Source organism: Geotrypetes seraphini, chromosome 14, assembly GCF_902459505.1.
Source record: "Geotrypetes seraphini chromosome 14, aGeoSer1.1, whole genome shotgun sequence".
NCBI lineage: Eukaryota > Metazoa > Chordata > Amphibia > Gymnophiona > Dermophiidae > Geotrypetes > Geotrypetes seraphini.
This window is the reverse complement of record NC_047097.1, coordinates 33,234,605-33,256,212: the sequence shown is the minus strand read 5'-3', so window position 1 is coordinate 33,256,212 and position 21,608 is coordinate 33,234,605. Positions and strand designations below refer to the sequence as shown.

At 45.6% G+C, this 21,608-nt stretch overlaps 1 protein-coding gene across 7 annotated transcripts in view; it reads left to right on the top strand.

The window, feature by feature from the left end:
* The window catches only part of LOC117347945 (neurogenic locus notch homolog protein 1-like), a 284,187-nt gene that overhangs the window by 172,723 nt on the left and 89,856 nt on the right, over positions 1 to 21,608 (top strand). For all 7 annotated transcript variants that reach the window (XM_033919452.1, XM_033919449.1, XM_033919455.1 and 4 more), the window contains exons 15-18: positions 7,955 to 8,047; positions 10,122 to 10,217; positions 19,205 to 19,297; positions 19,923 to 20,018. In XM_033919452.1, coding sequence (XP_033775343.1) covers positions 7,955 to 8,047; positions 10,122 to 10,217; positions 19,205 to 19,297; positions 19,923 to 20,018 — 378 coding nt within the window. The remainder of the gene's footprint in view (positions 1 to 7,954; positions 8,048 to 10,121; positions 10,218 to 19,204; positions 19,298 to 19,922; positions 20,019 to 21,608) is intronic.

Below are 21,608 nucleotides of genomic sequence, written 5' to 3'. Positions count from 1 at the left end.
AGAGGGGACAAGATCGAAACATTCAAGGTACTGAAGAGAATAGACTTAGTGGATAACGACAGGTTTTTCACCCTTTTCAAGGTAGGGAGAACAAGAGGGCATAAGAACATAAGAAGTTGCCTCCGCTGGGTCAGACCAGAGTTCCATCGTGCCCAGCAGTCCGCTCCCGCGGCGGCCCATCAGGTCTATGACCTGTAAGGTGATCCTTTGTCTAAAACCCTTCTATCCCCTTTATTCTTCTATCTATACCCTTTCATAATCCTATCTCTACCTCTATCTGTATCCCTGAATCCCCACATTCTTCAGGAATTTATCCAATCCTTCTTTGAAACCACGTAATTTACTCTGTCCTATCACAACCTCCGGAAATGTATTCCAGGTGCCCACCACCTTCTGAGTGAAAAAGAATTTCCTAGCATTGGTTCTAAACCTGTCCCCTTTCAATTTCTCCAAGTGTCCCCTTGTTCTTGTAGTTCCCAATAGGCTGAAGAATCTGTCCCTCTCCACGTTCTCTATGCCCTTCATGATCATGTAAGTCTGTATCATGTCTCTAAAATTGGAAGGGGATTGATTCCATACTAACATAAATAAGTTCTTCTTCACCCAGAGAGTGGTAGAAAACTGGAATGCTCTTCTGAAGTCTGTCATATGGGAAAACACCCTCCAGGGATTCAAGACAAAGTTAGACAAGTTCCTGCTGAACCAGAACGTACCAAAGGGCTGCCTTGTGAGTGGACTGCTGGGCACCATGAAGCACTGATCTGACCTAGCAGCGGCAATTCTTATGTTCTTATGCCTCTGGAAGACAGACACAACCTTCTGCCTTGTTGAAGATGGTATTCCAGAGATTGGGATGGAACCAGTTGGCTCTTTTGGAAATTCACTATCTAACCCAGGCTGTGCAGGACCTGGACCACTTAAGCCACTGCTTATTTTTCCGGGAATGACAGAGCTCTGATCAGACAATCAGCCAGGTATGGATAAACCTGCAATCTTGTCTTGCATAGATGGGTAGCTATCACTACCATCACATTGGTAAACGTATGAGGTGCTGTTGCCAGCCCAAAGGGAAAAGCTGAGAACTGGTAATAGTTTTCTAGGACATGAAATCTCAGGTACTCTCTGTGTTTTAGAAAGATGGAAATGTGCAGGTAGGCCTCCCATGCAGGTAGGCCTCCTGGGCAAGTCACTCAATCCTCCATTGCCCCAGGTACATGAGATGGATTGTGAGCCCACCGGAACAGATAGGGAAAATGCTTGAGTACCTGATTGTAAACTGCTTAGATAACCTGATAGGCGATATATAAATATCTAAATCAAACAACTTCATAAAATCCAGAGAGGCCAGAAATTCCCTTGGTGCCACCACTGGTATGACTGATCATACTGTCTCCATTCGAAAGCATGGACACAATGGGAAACAACCCAAGTTAGGGCATTTTTTTAGTTGGCCCCACCTTACAGAATTGATTTATTGTCAAATATATTTTATTGAGCTCAACAAGAACATCAAAGAACAGATACACAAAGATACAGCAAGACCTGCTCAAAATTTCACCCAAAAGTAACCAACCCCCACTCCACAATACCCACCCTCTGCAACCTCCCTCCCAAGTCCTCCCACAAATCCGTACAGAGAAGAGTACCCTCCAAAAAAACCAACAAATAGCCAGCCAGGGACAAGAAACCAAGTGGCAAAACCAAAGCTACAGAGTTAACAGTTCTAACAGTTCAATAAGCGACTACGGGCAACCGGTGTCATTGTATTCCAAAGGGTTCCCAAGTATGTTGAAAGGTCCATCCTAGCAAAGAAGAAATATCTTGTACTCCTCTACACTCCCACATCAGGAGCATGATCAGGCAACATCGCCAGAGGGAATAGTCAGGAGCCTCCATGTCCAACCACTTTATAGCTGTCAAAACAGTCCCATCGGATAAAAGCTGCCGTTCCAGGTTGACAAGGATGAAAATGAAGAGATGCGCCAAACAACACTAGGGGAGAATGCTGAATAGTAATGTTCCAAGTACAGTCGACGAAGAGGAAAATAGAGTCCCAAAAGGATTGAACAGAAGGACAAGTCCAGAACATGTGGCCCAAGCCAGCTTCAGGGGCGCTGCAACAATGACAAACAGCAGATGGGCGAAGCCCTGCTAAGTAGGCTAGCTTAGAAGAGATATACAAGTGGAGAACCAATTTATAATGCTGTTCCCAAAATACAGTATAGTTACCAAAAACAGGCAGTTTTTTAAATCGCTTTCAATATCACATCCTCAGGCAAGGCCACATTAAGATCACGAGTCCAAGCATCGCGTAATCGGACAGAATCAAGCAGGGGGGACTCATCTTTTAGATGCCTATGGAGGAATTTCAGAGGTACAGGCAGTTGTGAGCCAAATGTAAATGCAGTACACAACAGCTCCTTACAGGAAGCCGTAAGGTGGCAACGAGGCAAAGATGAAATATAGTGATGGATTTGCAACTAAGCAAAGCCATCAATAGGAGGAAGAGCAAATTCCTCATACAATTGGACAAAGTTTTGATCCATCCCTCATCATGCACTAAATGAAACAAATAGTGAATCCCCCCTGCTTCCCATCTCACAAAACTAACACCATCCACCCCAGGCTGAAAGTTCTCATTAAGTTGGAGAGGCAAAAAAGGAGCGATAGTGGGGCTAAGCGAATTAAATTGCCAGACCCGCCACAGAGGGCCGTGCAACAGGGCACTGGAGAGAGGCCCCTATTTAGAAAGTATAGCAGAATGAAGAAAAGCACTGAAATGAGTAGTAGTAAAACAGGAAAGTTCTAAGGAGGTATTAGTAAAAGTTGAGGTACCACAAAAAAGGTCATTAATATGGCGCATACCACAGCCAATCGTCAGAAAATGAAGATTTAACAAACCTAAGCCTCCCTTATATCAAGGGGAGGTCGCCCACCGGTATGGTATATGAGCACGTCTACCCGCCCAGAGAAATCGTTGAACCAGTCGCTCAATCCTCTTTTCATCCTTAGAAGACAGTTATAGAGGAAGAACCTGAAAGACGTATAACTATCGCGGAACAATAAGCATATTATATAGACTCACCCGACCCAACAGCGAGAGCGGAAGACCCCTACATAAATGCAACTGATTCCCAAGAGCATGAAATAATGGGTCAACATTCAAAGAGTATAAACGAGAAAGGTCAAGTGGGATATGGACCCCTAAATATTTTAACTTGGACTCCTCCCCCCACAGAGGAAACAGACCACTCCAATCGGTGCGAACCTCAGGACGGGAGGGTAGAGCCATGGATTTGTCCAAATTCAAAGAAAGGCCTGAGTAAAAGCCAAATTCTGAAATGAGATCCAATGCAAGTGGCAAGGAAACCTCAGGGTCCGTAAGAATCAAAAACATATCATCAGCAAAAGCCAACGTCTTCAAGTTCACCCCCGCTATCCGAAGTGTACAGAGTAAAGGTTCTAAAGAAAGTAAAAAGAACAGTGGGGAAAGAGGACAACCCTGTTGGGTACCCTGAAAAATAGGAAAGGAATCCGTGTGAGTTCCATTAACCAACAAAGACGCTCGAGGATTAGAATATAAAGAATGCACTGCCTGGAGATAAAACCCCCCAAGCCCCACATACTCAAGCGTACGAAACAAAAAAGACCAATGAACGCTATCAAAAGCTTTAGAGGCATCCAGACTAACAAACAGCGCAGGAATCCCAAGATCCTGACAATGTGCCAACACACATTGCAAACCAATTGTCGGCCCCGGACAAACCCTACCTGGTCTGCATGAATAACTGATGGAAGATGAGCAAGGCGATTGGCCAACATATGGGAAAACAGTTTAAGATTAACATTGATCAATGAGATCGAGCGATAGGTGCCAGGATCATCAGCCACTTTGCCCGGCTTCAGCAACAATGTAATAAAGACCTCATTGGCATAACAAGGAAAGGAACCATTAGCTATAGCAGTATTATAGTAATCTAACAAGGGGCCACATAGATGAGGCGAAAGAATAAGATAAAATTCACCCAAAAAGCCATCCGGGCTAGGAGCTTTGCCCGTACGGAGAGACTTAATGGCCATCTGCAATTCCAGCGCCTGAAAGGGGCAGTTAAGACCAGACACCACTTCTTCGGGAAGACGCAGCAACCCAGATGACTGCAGATAATCCATCATAAGCTCCTCAGAGGCATCAACGAGGACAGTATATAAATGAGAAAAGAAATCCGAAAGGGTCTTGGCCACCTCCGCGGTTCTTATCACCCTACCCCCCCCCCCCTGGGAATCCGAAGCGTCAAAATCGGTTTACTGCCCATCTTAGCATCCACAAAGCACGCCAACAAGCGCCTGGGCCGATTACCAAATCTGTGAAAACAATATTTATGATAAGCCGCCCACTTCTGAGAAAGAGAATGTAGCAAAGAGTTAAGCGCTTCATGGATTACTGGAGAAGGAGCAGAATGAAAGGTTTGCTTAGCAACACGTGGGGCTCGCTCCAAAGTTATACAATTAATAAGTTTATGTCTGCCACAAAGAAAAGAAATGATATGGCCCCTAAGCACAGTCTTGGCAGCTTCCCAGAATAAAACAGGATCCTCCTGATGTTGTTCATTATGAAGCAGATAATCTTCCCATTGGGTCCGCAAAAAGGTTTGAAACTCAACATCCTGCGCAAAGTAAAAGGGAAAACGCCAAGAAGGAAAACGTGTATAAGCAGGATCCAAATGAATGTCAATCTAGATCGGAGTATGATTAGAGATACTCAGGAGGCCAATCTCCGCCGAGGATACTGAAGGAAACAATCCCGGGGATACAAAGATATAGTCGATCCGAGACCAAGTATTGTGAGCGCGGGAGAGATGAGTATAGTCTCGAACCTCAGGATGTAAAAGGCGCCAAGGGTCAACTACGGAGAGGGTGTCACAAAAATCAGCAAGACGACGGCCCGGGGCCCCCAAAGAAGGGAACAAAACACCAGACTTGTCGCAATCGGGATCACTGACCAAATTAAAATCACCCACCAGGAGCAGAGGGTCACCAGAATAATGAGCATGAAGGGCAACCAAGCCCTGTAAAAAAGAGGATTCAGACGAGTTAGGCCCATAGACCACCAACAATAAATAACTCCAGTCCCCCAACAAAATATGCAAAAGTAAATAATGACCGTCCAATGATTTATTAAGGACCTGAACTCCCAAGGGCGAAGACTTCCGAACAAGCACTGCAACACCGCCATGATGCCTAGGGGAAGAGGCAAAATAAACCTCTCCCACCCATGATCGACGTAAAATAAGGTGTTCCTCATCCGTCAGATATGTCTCCTGCAAACAGGCTATATCAGAATGATGACACTGAAGAGCCGCCAAAATTTTAGACTGCTTAATCGGCGATGTAATACCCCCAACATTCCAAGAGGTAAGCCTAAAAGGTGTACGCACGTCAGCCAGAGAAAGGAAGGAAAGTAGCCAATAGACAAGGAAAACCACTAAAGTGAGACCCCAGGAGCCCATCCTCTCCCAGGGCAATATTCCCAGAAAGATCAACAATAAGGAGTAGAAAAGTGGAGAGGACACAGAATCCGACTCCACTAAGGAAACTAACAAGAGAGCCCCGAATGATGAAAAGACACAAAAGAAGTCCCAGAAACCCAGCAGGAAATGCAGAAAACAACAAATACGAATAACCCCAGAAACCAAACAGGAGGAAGAATAGAAGGACTAACCCACCTCCCAGAACCCAACCCACCCCAACCCAATCTCCACCACCTCCCACCCAAACCATTCCCCCCCATACAACAACAAACTCTCTCCCCGTCCCACAAAAGTGGACTGGAGCGACGAAGTCACGTTCTGATGTGAACAGGGCCCCCAGACCCCCATCCTCACCCATCCCCACCCACCCCACCCAAGAAACCCTCAGCCATAACCAGACCCAAAATAGGAAGCCCTCACACACACACTAACCAAACCAACCACAGCACTCACCCACTGTTATTCCCAACAAAATCCCAAAGGCAACTGAAAACACCCTAGTGAAATAAAGGGATCGAAGGCACACAGCCTCACAAAAAGTCCCCAAGAGGTCACCATACCCCCCACCAAAAACCTGGGCCAGGAGCAACCTCCCATCCCCCACAGGCAATCTCCCCTCCCCCCAAGAACCAAACCACATACATGCTAACCACATACATGCTTTACCCTAACATTCATATCCTCAACTCACCGAAGCACCCCAAGTACTAAAAAAAATATATATATATAACAGCAAGTGCTCGCTGAAGTGAGTCCCAAGTAAGGAGAAATGGCACTGCTCTAACAGATATATAAGTTTCCCCCCAAAGAAAAGCCAAACCACAAATCTGCTGTGCCCAATCATTCAAACCCCGAGACTCTCAAAAACCCCACAAGCACTCCAAAAACAACAAAAAGGAAATACTTGTTAGACAGTGTCCCAGAAAAGACAAAATGTCACTCCACTAGCAAAAATAGCCAACAACCAGGATCCAAAAGGAGAGTCCTCAGGAAGCAAGAACTACCATCCACAGTGCTATTGGGATCAGGGCGCTGAGGAGGGACCAGGCATAGCAGGCAGAGCATCTAGAAAGGGCTGGGCGGCCTCAACGGTAGCATAACTCTTCCACCCAGCGTTCATCCAGATCTTCAAGTGCGCCTGGTAGAGCAACATGAAGCGCTGTTTGTGGTCAAATAGGGTGGAACACACCCTGGAAAAGTGCCGCCGACATTCTTGCTAGGCAGAAGAGTAGTCCTGGAATAGCCGGATCGGAGATCCCTCATAGCAAAGAGTGTTGCACTTCTGCTTATAATGCCACATCAGCTCAGCCTTGGGGGCAGAATTGTGGACCTTCAGAATGGTGACAGGGGGCGCGGGAATAATCATCCGTTGTCCTGCCCAAGCGGTGCGCCTGGTCCAGGCGCAGCCGGCAACGGAAGTTCATTCTGGAGCCAGGACTCGAGGGTGGACAAAAGATGGGAGTCAAAGACCGCCTCAGGTAACCCTATCAGCTGAAGTTTGTCCCTCCTTGAGTGGTTCTCCAGGTCCTTGAGTTTGTCGGCCTGGCGCTGCAGTTATTCCTTAAGGGAAATGAGATCCGCCGCAGATGCAGTGTGCGCGTCCTCCACCAGCGCCACCCGCGTCTCTAACTCACCGGTGCGCCTGGTAGCTTCCATAGGTAGGGCTTCCAAGGAGGTGAGCTGCCCCGACAATTGCTCAAAATGAGAATCTAAGGCGCATACCACTGATGCAGAAAGCGCTTCAAAATGTGCATCAGAAAGGAGTAGCGCGGAACCCGACTCTGCTGCCGCCACCTTGGAATCGGATTTTGAAGGCCGCGCATCTTTTTCTTTGTCTTTTCTTGTTGCCCTCCCACTCATAGCTGAGCTGAAATGCTGGACAAACCTGTCCATGCACTGCTCCTAGCACGATAACTCCATTGCAGACACCAGGTGAGGCTAGGTGAGGTGGGAAGGGACTCGGGGCCCCGGAGCTCGAGCAAGACATGCCCTGCTCTGCTCAACACATCACGTGACTCCATAGAATTAATTTATAAAATACAGTATATTTGAACAGAACTAATTTTGGAAAAATTGAAGGTGATGTTAAAAACTTTCTTTTTTCTAAAGCATTTGATATCCAGATGGAAGGAGATGGGAAGTGGGAAGGAGGGGAGAAACACTGATGAGACTGCAAGTTAAAACTCTTGGCATGTTTTTTGTTTTTAATGGATCTTAAAAGGTCTGTCCTTTATACTTAATATGGAGTTTTCTTTTAATCTTTCCTCTTATTGCTGCTGTCCACTGCTGTAAACTGAAAAAGCCAAGTGGTAAACATGTTCTAATTACTCCACATTCCCAAAGTATGTCGTATAATTAGCTACTGTTAATAGATTTGTAGTTCCATACTACAATGTAGTTATGTTTTCTGTTGTAATTTCCTTTAGCAATCTGTAACGTGAGCTGTAACAATGGCTGGTGCAGTGCCCCTGGAATCTGCTCCTGTTACATTGGATATACTGGAGATTACTGCTTCACTGGTGAGAGAAGGGAGATGAGATGCCTGAGCTGTGTGAATTAAGTGACTGGATAAATGTAATGAATATGTTAATGTAAGGGCAAGTGTATTTATCTAGAATAAAATGGTAGAAATAAAACAAAAACAAAGGAAAAAATACCTTTATTATTGGACTAACATAATTTTGTTTATGATTAGCTTTCAAAGGTAATCCCTTCTTCCTCAGAGCAGAAATAAGCAAATGTTGGCAACATCAGTATATATAAGGGAAACATTTCAGTGGTAGTTCTAGACCAGTGTTCTTCAATCACCGGTCCATGGACCAGTGCCGGTCCACAGAAATCTCCTGCCGGTCCACAGGGCCAGCACATGCATCAGGCCCAAAACAGTGGTCTTCAACCGCCGGTCCACGGTACGATCGATGCGGCATTATCTTCGAGCCAGCTCCCTCTTCCACAAAGCCACGGGCAGTGGCTCCTACGGGCATCCTGCGCCTGAACCAGAAGCCTTCTCTCTGACGTTGCAACATCAGAGGGAAGGCTTCCAGATGAGGCACAGGACGTGCAAGGTGCAATTAGTACTATTATAGGGGCGGGGTCTGGGGTGGAGATTGGGTAGAGATGGGCAGGGTCTGGCCCACGACTTAGCCCAGTGTTCTTCAACCGCCGGGCCACGGACCGATGCTGGTCCACAAAATAATTCTTTTATTTCTGCCGGTCCATAGGTGTAAAAAGGTTGAAAAACACTGTTCTAGACAAAGAGCTAGATGCACTGACAACGGTCGTTAAGACCATGCGGATTGTTGTGGGACGATTTTTGGACCGATTTATAAACAACGATCGATGTTCAAAGAGTTTCCTCCTGCCATGAAGGTGCCCACTCCCCCTCCAAGTCCCCCTGCCCTGTAACTTAAAAGTTGGGAGCAGGAGGTACTGAAAACACCTCCTGTTCCTTTTCCCTCAACAACAACACTGTGATGCACAGAGAGGAGCCTTCCTTAGACTCATTCCTGTATCCTGGATACAAGAGGGAGGAGCTTAAGGCCCTGATTGGTTTGACTGTGCCGATAAGACTTGACTGCGCCAATAAGACTCCTTCCCCTTGGATCCGGGATACAGGAAGGCCCTGATTGGCTCAGAAGCCTAAGGCCCAGTTCCTTGGAAGGGGCCTGAGGTGTCTGAGCCAATCAGGGCCTTCCTTAGGCACCTCTCTGTGCATCACATGATGTACCAGGGAGGGGCCTAAGACCCAGTGTCATCATTGAGGGAGGAGGAGCAGGAAGTGTTTTCAGTATCTCCTGCTCCCAACTTTTAAGGTACAGGGCAGGGGGGCCTGGAGGGGGAATGGGCGCCTTCATGGTAGAAGGGAGTAGAAATCCCTCCTGCCTTCTTTTCGGGGGGATGGGGGAGGGAATGGGCATCCTTCCTGCCTTTTTTATTTCAGGGTGCCTTTGTGGCAGGAGGGAGTGCACAGGCCTCCTGCCTTTTTTTCAGAGAAGGGAGCGCCTTCGTGGCAGGAGGGACCAGACATTCTTACTACCATTTTGGGCGGTTCGGAAGGGGCACGTTTGTTTGGGAGGACTTCATTTTTTTTTCTTTATGAGACATATATTTTGCGTGTGTAATACACACAAAATATATGTGCCATTGAAAAAATGAAAAAAAAAATCCCCAGGTAGACTTGTCAGTAACATAGGTACCCACAGGTCTAGAGCAATCAGGTTTTAGGACTAGTTATTTCACATAAATTGCACATGGGGAAGTCCAAGGATGTTTCACACGTAATACCCTTTTGGGTGTATGATTCTGACAGCTGTGCATTAGGGGCTGTATTACCCCATTGTGGGCTGTGGGACTGAGGACTCCCCGTTCACTTATAATAATTTGCCGGGGCTATCTCTCCCCCTTACTCGTTGTGGGTCAGGGGAGACATTTTCTCCTTCTTTACTTCAGTACTCCTCTTTTGGGGGGTTTTGTTGCTAATTAACAGTGCATGAACATTTGGAGCCATTGATGAAGAAGGAATCATTTATTTAACTCATCTGGTCTTACAGACTGAGAAGTGTGACTGTGATAGACTGTTGTCTTTCTTTTCAGCTACCTGTGAATCTCTTTGTTACAATGGAGGGACCTGTGAGCCCTCAGGGAACTGCACGTGTCCAAAGGGTTATTCAGGAAGATTCTGCAATAACAGTAAGTTTGAGATCCATCTTTCTAAATAGATAAAGAACAGAGCTGGGAAGAGAGAAGAGACTCCTGTTTCCCACACTTGGCCATTTTAAGGGAATTAAAAGCTGTTTAACTGTCAAATGCATCGCCACTTGTGTATTATGCGGGAAAGGAGAATCTATTTTAATTTTATTCAGACTTAGGAGAATACTGGCTAAGGTTCCTGTATTTATTTGTTTATTTTCCAGCAATTTGTACCCCGTCCTGCAGGAATGTCTGGTGCCGTTCCCCAGGAGTATGTTCCCGCTATACCGGATACACGGGAGCAGACTGTGGGAATGGAGAGATAGAAGGAGGGAATGGATGGGTGGAATGTGTTTGAATGAAGGATATAGAAATTTGGGGTATCCTTTTGTAAGCCTGAGGAGTTTTAAGCCTGTGCACGCACACACAGACAGACACATTGATAAGTTACAACAAAGCACTTTATTGGTTCATAAAATCTGAGTCTTGTTATTTCACCAATTCAGGGAAGGCAAAAGAGTCTCTTGAGTCAAAGGATATCAATATTTATCCCAGCATAAGCAGGCAGCATATTCTCACATGTGAGTGACGTCATCCATGGAGCCCTGATGCGGACAGCCTCGCAAGCAGACTTGCTTATAAAACTTTAAGAAAGTTCGTGACTGCCGCACCGCGCATGCAAGACTGCCTTCCTGCCCGACGTAGGACACGGGTCTCCTTAGCGTTTCAGTTTTACGTGGAGCCGAGAAGTCTTCATTTTGACGCTCTGCGCTAGACTTAGTTGTACTTGTGCCTTCTCTCACCGTGGCTCGTGTCTTTTCTTTACAGGGTCGCTGTGTTGTTTTGCGTGTTTATTTTCTTTTTTAAAAAAAATATATATATTTTTTTATTATAAGTTTTATTTTCTTCGTGTCATGGCGGTGCTTTACCCGTGGCCTCAACCTCCGGGCTTCGATTTAGCCGTGGCTGTTTTTCATTCTATGAGCCGGCCGGTCTTAGGCTTTAAGAATTGTTACCGGTGCCAACGCGCGATCTACCTCACTAACCAACATAATTGGTGTGTGCAGTGTTTAGGACCTGATCATTGTCCGGAGTCGTGTGCCAGCTGTGTTACGCTACAAACTCGAGCCCTCAAACGTCATCAAGTTCAGGTACAAAAAAATATTCGGCAGCATGGATAGGCCTTTACCTAAGGCCCTAAACTCGATTCCTACCCTGACCTCGATTCCTAATCCAGTCAAGACTTCTACGGGGCTACCATCTTTCACCTCGACCTTGATCAAACCTTCCTTGTTTGGGAAGTCCTCGTCTTCAGGAAAATCAGCTAAATCTTCTCCTGAGGAGCCGTTATCCTCACCGTCTGCCTCGGGTAAGATAGCTAAGTCACCTTCTCCAGGCATGCCACCCTTAGAACCGGTGACTTTGAAAACCCCAAGAAACGTGCCTCAAAATCGAAGCATCTTTCTTCCTCGAGGTTTTCTTCCTCAGAGACTATAGCCGCACCAAATGTACCATATTTAGTGGTCCCGGTGCCAGTTTTGCTGAATATGTTTGCAGAATATGTTGGAGACTATTCTGCATCAGGAGTTTGGTAACATGCTTGCCAAATTAATTCCTGCTTCCTGCAGTCCAGCCTGAGCTCTCAGCAGTATAACAAGGAGTCGAGTCCTTGGCAGTGCCTCGAGCTCAACCTAGTCACTCTGTTCAAGGACTCGAGTCCTTAAGAGTGCCTCGAGAAGAATCTTCACACTCTATACAAGGAGTTGAGTCCTTGGGAGAGCCTCCAGATGAAACTACATACTCTATACAAGGAGTTGAGTCCTTCAGAGTGCCTCGAAATACCTCGTTACAAAGAGCTGAGTCCTTTATGGTGTCTCGATCTCGAACTACATTTTCTAGTCCTACCTCTTCACATAACATAGAAACATAAAAACATAGAACATGACGGCAGAAAAGGGCCACGACCCATAAGAACATAAGCAGTGCCTCCGCCGGGTCAGACCATAGGTCCATCCTGCCCAGCAGTCTGCTCCCGCGGCGGCCCAAACAGGTCACGACCTGTCTGAATCACCAGAAGGGGCCCCTTTGCCACCTTGGTTTCCCATTTAGTCCTATCTTCCCATCGAACTCCTAACCCTCTGGTCTTGCACATGCACGACCTGGTTGGGTTTCTATACTTATTACCTGGTTAGCTTTCTATACCTGTGTTACATCCCAGCACCTCTCTCAGTATCCCACGATCCCTTTATCCCTCAGGAATCCGTCCAATCCCTGTTTGAATCCCTGTACCGTACTCTGCCTGATCACTTCCTCCGGTAGCGCATTCCAGGTGTCCACGACCCTTTGGGTGAAAAAAAACTTCCTTGCATTTGTTTTGAACATATCTCCCTTCAGGTTCTCCGAATGCCCCCTCGTACCTGTTGTCCCCTTCAGCCTGAAGAATCTGTCCATATCCACCCTCTCTATGCCCCTCATGATCTTGAAGGTCTCTATCATATCTCCCCTGAGCCTCCTTTTTTCCAGAGAGAAGAGCCCCAGCCTATCCAACCTCTCGGCGTATGGGCAGTGTTCCAGCCCTCTTACCAGTTTCGTTGCTCTCCTTTGGACTCTCTCAAGTACTGCCATGTCCTTCTTGAGGTACGGCGACCAATATTGAACGCAGTATTCCAGATGTGGATGCACCATCGCTCGATACAATGGCATGATGACTTCCCGCGTCCTGGTTGTTATGCCCCTCTTTATGATGCCCAGCATCCTGTTGGCTTTTTTCGAGGCTGCTGCGCACTGTGCAGATGGCTTCAGTGATGCATCCACCAGCACACCCAAGTCTCTCTCTAGACTGCTGTCTCCTAGCAATGCCCCCCCCAATTTGTAGTTGAACAACGGGTTCTTTTTCCCTATATGCATGACCTTGCATTTTTCCACGTTAAAGCGCATTTGCCATTTGTTTGCCCAGTCTTCCAGCTTGTCCAGGTCCCTTTGCAGGTCCTCACATTCCTCCCTGGATCTAACTCTGCCGCACAGTTTGGTATCGTCTGCAAATTATGTAACCTCGCACTTTGCCTCCTTTTCCAGGTCATTGATAAATATGTTGAAGAGTAACGGCCCCAGCACCGATCCCTGTGGCACACCGCTCGTGACTCCCCGCCAGTCAGAATATTGTCCCTTTACTCCGACCTTCTGCAGTCTACCCGACAACCAATGCTTGATCCATCTGTGCACATCCCCTCCCACCCCGTGGTTCCACAGCTTCCTAAGCAGCCTTTCACGTGGCACCTTGTCGAAAGCCTTTTGAAAGTCGAGGTAAATGATGTCTATGGGTTCCCCATTGTCCACCCGACTGCTTATTCCCTCAAAGAAGTACAAAAGGTTCGTTAAGCATGACCTTCCCTTACAGAATCCGTGCTGGCTTGTTCTCAGTAGGCCATTTCTCTCGATGTGCTCGCAAATACCATCCTTGATCATAGCTTCCACCATCTTCCCTATAATTGAAGTCAGGCTCACCGGCCTGTAGTTCCCGGGGTCACCCCTCGATCCCTTCTTGAAGATAGGTGTGACATTCGCCAGTTTCCAGTCCTCTGGTACCTCTCCAGTTTTCAAGGATAGGTTGCAAACATCTAGTCTGCCCACACTAAAGGCCCAACCCCTAACTACCTCCATGAAGATATCCCATATGCCAAACCCATCTTTTCTTAAAACCTGGCACGCTGCTTGCCTCAGTTACCTGTTGTGGAAGATTATTCCATCGATCAACCACCCTTTCGGTGAAGAAATATTTCCTGGTGTCGCCATGAAGTTTCCCACCCCTGATTTTCAACGGATGCCCTCTTGTTGCCGTGGGTCCTTTAAGGAAAAAGAGATCCTCTTCCACCTCGATACGGCCTGTGACATATTTGAACGTCTCGATCATGTCTCCCCTCTCTCTGCGTTCCTCGAGTGAGTACAGCTGCAACTTACCCAGTCGCTCCTCATACGGGAGATCCTTGAATCCTGAGACCATCCTGGTGGCCATTCGCTGGACCGACTCAACTCTCCGCACATCTTTTTGATAATTCGGCCTCAAGAATTGTACACAGTATTCCAAATGGGGTCTCACCATGGATCTGTACAATGGCATTATGATCTCGGGCTTACGGCTGACGAAACTTCTACGGATACAGCCCATGATTTGTCTAGCCCTGGATGAAGCTTTCTCCACTTGATTGGCAGTCTTCATGTCTTCGCTAATGATCACCGCCACGTCACGTTCTGCTACAGTCCTTGCTAGGATCTCACCACTTAGGGTGTAAGTCCTGCATTAATTTTTGCCGCCAAGGTGCATGACCTTGCATTTTTTGTCATTCAAACTTAGTTGCCAAGTCTTTGACCAATGCTCCAGCAGGAGTAGGTCCTGCGTCATACTGTAGGGCATTGAGCTTTTGTCGGGTCCTGTGCTTTCATCTGTTGTGCTGTTGCCTACCATGTTGCATAGTTTGGTGTCATCGGCGAATAATGTAATTTTACCTCGAAGCCCCTCAGCCAAGTCTCTTACGAAGATGTTAAATATGATCGGGCCCAAGACTGAGCCCTGTGGCACTCCGCTGATCACCTCCGGCATATCGGAGAGGGTACCGTTTACCACTACCCTCTTAAGTCTACCTCTAAGCCAGTCCCTAACCCATGCGGTTAATATTTCACCCAGTCCCATCGAACCCATCTTGCTCAATAACCTGCTGTGTGGGATGCTATCAAACGCTTTGCTGAAGTCAAAGTACACGACGTCCAGGGACTCCCCTATATCCAGCTTTCTTGTTACCCAGTCAAAGAAGCTGATCAGATTTGATTGGCAGGACTTTCCCTTCATAAAACCTAGTAGATGGGGATCTCGTAGATTCTCCTCGTTCAGGATCGTATCCAATTGGCGTTTGATTAGTGTTGCTATAAGTTTACTCACTATCGATGTGAGACTCGCCGGTCTATAATTCTCAGCCTTCGTCCTGCATCCCTTTTTGTGGAGTGAAATGACGTTAGCCATTTTCCAATCCAATGGGACTCTTCCTGTACTTAGGGAAAGATTGAAGAGCGCGGATAACTGTTCCGCCAGGATGTCACTCAACTCCCTTAGCACCCTGGGGTGTAGTTTGTCCGGTCCCATAGCTTTATTCACCTTGAGTCTTGATAGCTCCTCGTAAACACTGCTGGACGTAAACTCGAAATTTCGAAACAGGTCTCCCGAGTTTTCCCTCGTCGTCCCCTATATCCAGCTTTCTTGTTACCCAGTCAAAGAAGCTGATTAGATTTGATTGGCAGGACCTTCCCTTCGTAAAACCATGTTGATGGGGATCTCGTAGATTCTCCTCGTTCAGGATCGTATCCAATTGGCGTTTGCTTAGTGTTACGTGGAGCCGAGAAGTCTTCATTTCGACGCTCTGCACTAGACTTAGTTGTACTCGTGCCTTCTCTCACCGCGGCTTGTGTCTTTTCTTTACAGGGTCGCTGTGTTGTTTTGCGTTTTTCTTTTCTTTAAAAAAAAAAAAATATATATATATATATATCATTATTATAAATTTTATTTTCTTCGTATCATGGCGAGGCTTTACCCATGGCCTCAACCTCCGGGCTTCGATGTAGCCACGGCTGTTTTTCATTCAACGTCCCGGCCGGTCATAGGTTTTAAGAATTGTTACCGGTGCGAACGCACAATCTCCCTCACTAACCCACACAATTGGTATGTGCAGTGTTTAGGACCTGATCATTGTCCGGAATCATGTGCCAGCTGTGTTACGCTACAAACTCGAGCCCTCAAACGTCGTCAAGTTCAGGTATAAAAAAAATATTCAGCAGCACGGATAGGCCTTTACCTAAGGCCCTAAATCCAAACCCAATTGGCGTTTGATTAGTGTTTCCATAAGTTTACTCACTATCGATGTGAGACTCACCGGTCTATAATTCTCAGCCTCCGTCCTGCATCCCTTTTTGTGGAGTGGAATGACGTTAGCCATTTTACAATCCAACGGGACTCTTCCTGTATTAAGGAAGATATTGAAGAGCATGGATAACGGTTCCGCCAGGACGTCACTCAATTCCCTGAGCACCCTGGGGTGTAGTTTGTCCAGTCCCATAGCTTTGTTCACCTTCAGCCTTGATAGCTCCTCGTAGACACTGCTGGGCGTAAACTCGAAATTTTGAAACGGGTCTTCTGAGTTTTCCCTCGTCGGCAGCTGAGGGCCGGATCCCGGCGCCACGCAAGTGAAGACCGAGCAGAAGTATTCATTTAAAAGTTTGGCTTTATCGGAGTCCGATTCTACATAGTTCCCGTCGGGTTTCCTAAGGCGTACTATCCCATCTGTGTTTCTTTTTCTGTCACTAATATACCTTGATGTTCTTCGCAAGGTTCTCCTCCATTTGGAGTTTGGCCTCCCTGACTGCCGTTTTGACTGCTTTTGACTTGGCCAGATAGTCTTCCTTGGATTCTCGCTTCCCTAATTGTTTGTAGATGATGAATGCTCTTTTCTTCTTTTTTATGAGGTCTGAGAAATCCGCAGAGAACCACTGCGGTCTATTGTTTCTTCGCCGTTTACTTACTGATTTGACGTAGTGGTTGGTTGCTTCGTGTAAGGTTGATTTCAGAGTTTACCACATTACCTCTACATTATCTGTTTCGGCATGGTTTTGCAGTGCCCGATGGACGAAATTTCCCATGCTTTTGAAGTTTGTGCCCTTAAAGTTGAGGACCTTGGTTGATGTGCTTGACTTAGTGAAACCTTTCCTGAGGTTGAACCATATCATGTTGTGGTCACTGGAGGTCAATGTATCGCCTACCGAGACCTCTGTGACACTTTCTCCGTTGGTGAGTATTAGGTCTAGTATTGCCCAATCTCTAGTGGGCTCTAATACCATTTGTCTGAGTCTCGCTCCCTTTATAGAGGTTAATAGCTTCCTGCAGCCGCTGGTCATAGCGGAGAGATTGTGTAAATCCACATCAGGCATATTGAAGTCTCCTAACAATACTGTGTCTCCACGCAAAGTGATATTCTCAATGTCTTCTATATCCATGTCCTCCTGTTGTCTTGGAGGTCTGTATACTACACCAAGATACAGGCACTTGTCCTTCCTCCTAGCCAAATTCACCCAGAGGGATTCCCTGGTGTATTTGACATCTGCGATTTTGGTAACTTTGATGTCCTCTTTAGTGTATAGTGCTACCCCTCCTCCCATTTTGCCCTCTCTGTCCCGTTGAAATAAGTTTTTTTTTTTTTTTTAATAAATATTTTTTATTCTTTTTTTAAATTCTTACATCAAGTGAAATACATGTAATACATTCAATTATGAAAAACACTTGAAATTATTATTAAATGTTCTTACAATGTGAATTAAATAAACCCTTTATCAGAATTTTATATCATATTAATATTACAATAGTTTTCCCTCCCTACCCCTTCTATATATTCTATACATGTGTTATTATATCTGATCAGTAGAATAATTTGTCAATGGTCCCCATATTTTATTAAATTTTTTAATATAACCTTGTTGTAATGCCAATACTTTTTCCATTTTATATATATGACAAATTGAATTCCACCAAAAAGTGAAATTCAATTTAGTGTAATCCTTCCAGTTCTGAGTAATTTGCTGTATGGCGACCCCTGTTAAAATTAATAAAAGTTTATTATTATTAGCTGAAATCGGACCCGTTGAAATAAGTTGTATCCCGGTATAGCCATATCCTACAAATGGGAGTCCGTGAACCAAGTCTCGGATATCGCCACCACATCTAGGTCGACGTTCCTCATTTCCATCTCTAATTCCAGAATCTTATTACCCAAACTGTGGGCATTAACGTACATAGCCCTCCATACCTTATGTTTGCTATGTCCACGTGTAGATATTCCTGCTTGAGCTAATTGGACTCCTATAATACTGTTTGCAATGTGTGTACTTACCTCTGACTCAAAAATGGATTGGCAACTTACCTCACCAGGTTGGTTACTTACGCCATCACATGAGTAGGTACCCTCCCCCATAAGGCATTGCCCTTTTCGAGGCACAGGACGAGGACGCCTCGACATTCATCTTCCAGACTGGATCCAATTCAATCACGAGACAAACTTCTCCACATCATCTGTCCAGCACTGGTCGCCATACATGAAGAAGGACACGGTACTACTCGAAAGGGTCCAGAGGAGACTGAGAGGGGACATGATCGAAACATTCAAAATACTGAAGGGAATAGACTTAACAGATAAAAACAGATTGACCACCTTCTCCAAGGTAGGGAGAACGAGAGGGCACTCTCTAAAGTTGAAAGGGGATAGATTCCATACAAACGTAAGGAAGTTCTTCTTCACCCAGAGAGTGGTAGAAAACTGAAACGCTCTTCCGGAGTCTGTTGCAGGGAAAAAATACCCTCCAGAGATTCAAGACAAAGTTGGACAACTTCCTGCTAAACAGGAATGTACGCAGGCGAGGTTGGACTCATTTAGATCACTGGTCTTCGATCTGGGGGCCGCCGTCTGACCACGATAGACCACTGGTCTGACCCAGCAGTGGCAATTCTCATGTTAGGTGTTATCCAGGGACAGCAGGCAGATATTCTCACAACCCACCCACCTCACCTGCTTGGCTTCTTAGTTAGCTATCTGAACTGAGGAGACGCGCGCCCCACATCGGGCGGGAAGGCAAAGACATCAGTTGCGTCCGTATCATAACTGCTAAACCTTCTTAGATCCCTAGTTTTCTTTGGATAAAATTAGTATCCAAGAAGATCACATTTACATGCGTAAATAAAAATGTAGTGCTCCTTTATATTTCACTAATAATACCTTGAATCCAGAGTAAGCTGGCTCGCGTTACCGACTAATCACCCTCTATTACTCTTCTACTTAAATGAATGACGTGATAGTGTGTATGTATCTAATCAAGTGTCTGTGTGTACATGTTTGTTTCTATCTCTCTCTAGACACACAAACCTCTCCGTTCACCAATTTCCTTGCATTTTCTTGCAGCGGTCTGTGACTTCAGTTGTAACAATGGCTGGTGCAGCGCCCCGGGAAACTGCACCTGTTACCGCGGATACACTGGACAAACCTGTATGAATGGTGAGAGAGCAGGGTCCTGCAACCACTGATTACAGAAACACATGTCATTAACAATACATGAAGGAGAAAAAGTCTCCCCTGACCCAAGACGAGTGAGGGGGAGAGACAGCCCTGGCAAGCACACCTAATAAATTATTATAAGTGAATGGGAAGTCCTCAGTCCCACAGCCTGCAATGGGGAAACACAGCTCTCACAATCATACACCCAAAAGGGTTTATCAATTTTCACTTTTAGCACACTGCTCTGCGCACTAGTTATTTCACATAAATTGCACATGGTGGAAGTCCTAGGTTGTTTCACACGTAATACCCTTTTGGGTGTATGATTGTGACAGCTGTGCATTAGGGGCTGTGTTTGCCCATTGCAGACTGTGGGACTGAGGACTCCCCATTCACTTATAATAATTTGCCGGGGCTGTCTCTCCCCCTTACTCGTCGTGGGTCAGGGGAGACTTTTTCTCCTTCTTTACTTCACTACTCCTGTTTTGGGGGGTTTTGTTGCTAATTAATAGTGCATGAGCATTTGGAGCCATTGATGAAGAAGGAATCATTTATTTATCTCATCTGGTCTTACAGACTGAGAAGTGTGACTGTGACTGTGACAGGCTGTTGTCTTTCTTTTTAGCTACCTGTGAATCTCTTTGTTACAATGGAGGGACGTGTCAGCCCTCAGGGAACTGCACGTGTCCAAAGGGTTATTCAGGAAGATTCTGCAATAACTGTAAGTTTGAGATCCATCTTTCTAAATAGATAAAGAACAGAGCTGGGAAGAGGGAAGAGACTCCTGTTTCCCACACTTGGCCATTTTAAGGGAATTAAAAGCTGTTTAACTGTCAAGTGCATCGCTACTTGGGTATTATGCGGGAAAGGAGAATCTATTTTAATCTTATTCAGACTTAGGAGAATACTGGCTAAGGTTCCTGTATTTATTTGTTTATTATCCAGCAATTTGTACCCCGTCCTGCAGGAATGTCTGGTGCCGTTCCCCAGGAGTATGTTCCCGCTATACCGGATACACGGGAGCAGCAGACTGTGGGAATGGAGAGATAGAAGGAGGGAATGGATGGGTGGAATGTGTTTGAATGAAGGATATAGAAATTTGGGGTATCCTTCTGTAAGCCTGAGCAGTTTTAAACCTGTGCACGCACACACAGACAGACACATTGATAAGTTACAACAAAGCACTTTTTTGGTTCATAAAATCTGAATCTTGTTATTTCACCAATTCAGGGAAGGCAAAAGAGTCTCTTGAGTCAAAGGATATCAATATTTATCGCAGGATAAGCAGGCAGCATATTCTCACATGTGGGTGACGTCATCCACGGAGCCCTGATGCGGACAGCCTCGCAGGCAGACTTGCTTGTAAAACTTTAAGAAAGTTATTGATAGCAATTCTATCTTTATTTCTCTCTAGTGGTGGTTATTGTACACAGATGTGGTTTGTTCTCTTCGATTGATTGTATACAGATGTCACATCATTACTATTGTATAAGCATCATGATCTGTTTATTTCTCCCTTCTTCTTTTTCCCCTCCCCTTTACTGATATGGAATGTTGAACTATCACTGCCTAGTTCTGGGGCGTTGACTCATGTATTTACTGTTTTCCAGTACAAGTATTATTGTCACGATCTCCTGTTATATACTTGTATTCTTTTATTCTTTTGTTATGCAAAACTTTCAATAAAATTTACTGAACTTAAAAAAAGAAAGTTTGTGACTGCCGCACCGCTCCAGTAGGACTGCCTTCCTGCCCGACGTAGGACGCGGGTCTCCTTAGCATTTCAGTTTTACGTGGAGCCGAGAAGTCTTAATTTCGACGCTCTACACTAGACTTAGTTGTACTCGTGCCTTCTCTCACCGCGGCTCGTGCCTTTTCTTTACAGGGTCGCTGTGTTGTTTTGCGTGTTTATTTTCTTTTTAAAAAAAATTGCAAATATCCCTCTCCTAACCAAGATGCTAGAGTCCATCATTTCTTCCCAATTCTCATCATACTTAGAGAGATTCTCTATTTTTTTACGCTATCAAAATGGCTTTCGTCCTAACTTCAGCACCGAATCCCTACTGTCTTTCCTGATTTCAAGGGTTCAACAACTTCACTCTCGAAACAAGTTTGCCGTCCTCCTACAATTTGACCTTTCCGCTGCTTTCGACGTTGTTCACCATGATATTCTTGTTTACCAACTCTCTGAGATAGATATCAACTCCACAGTCCTAGGTTGGTTCTCTAAATTCCTCCGCTCTCGTTCTTACATTGTTAACATGAATAGCACCTCATCCTCCCCGTGGAAACCGAATTATGGAGTCCCTCA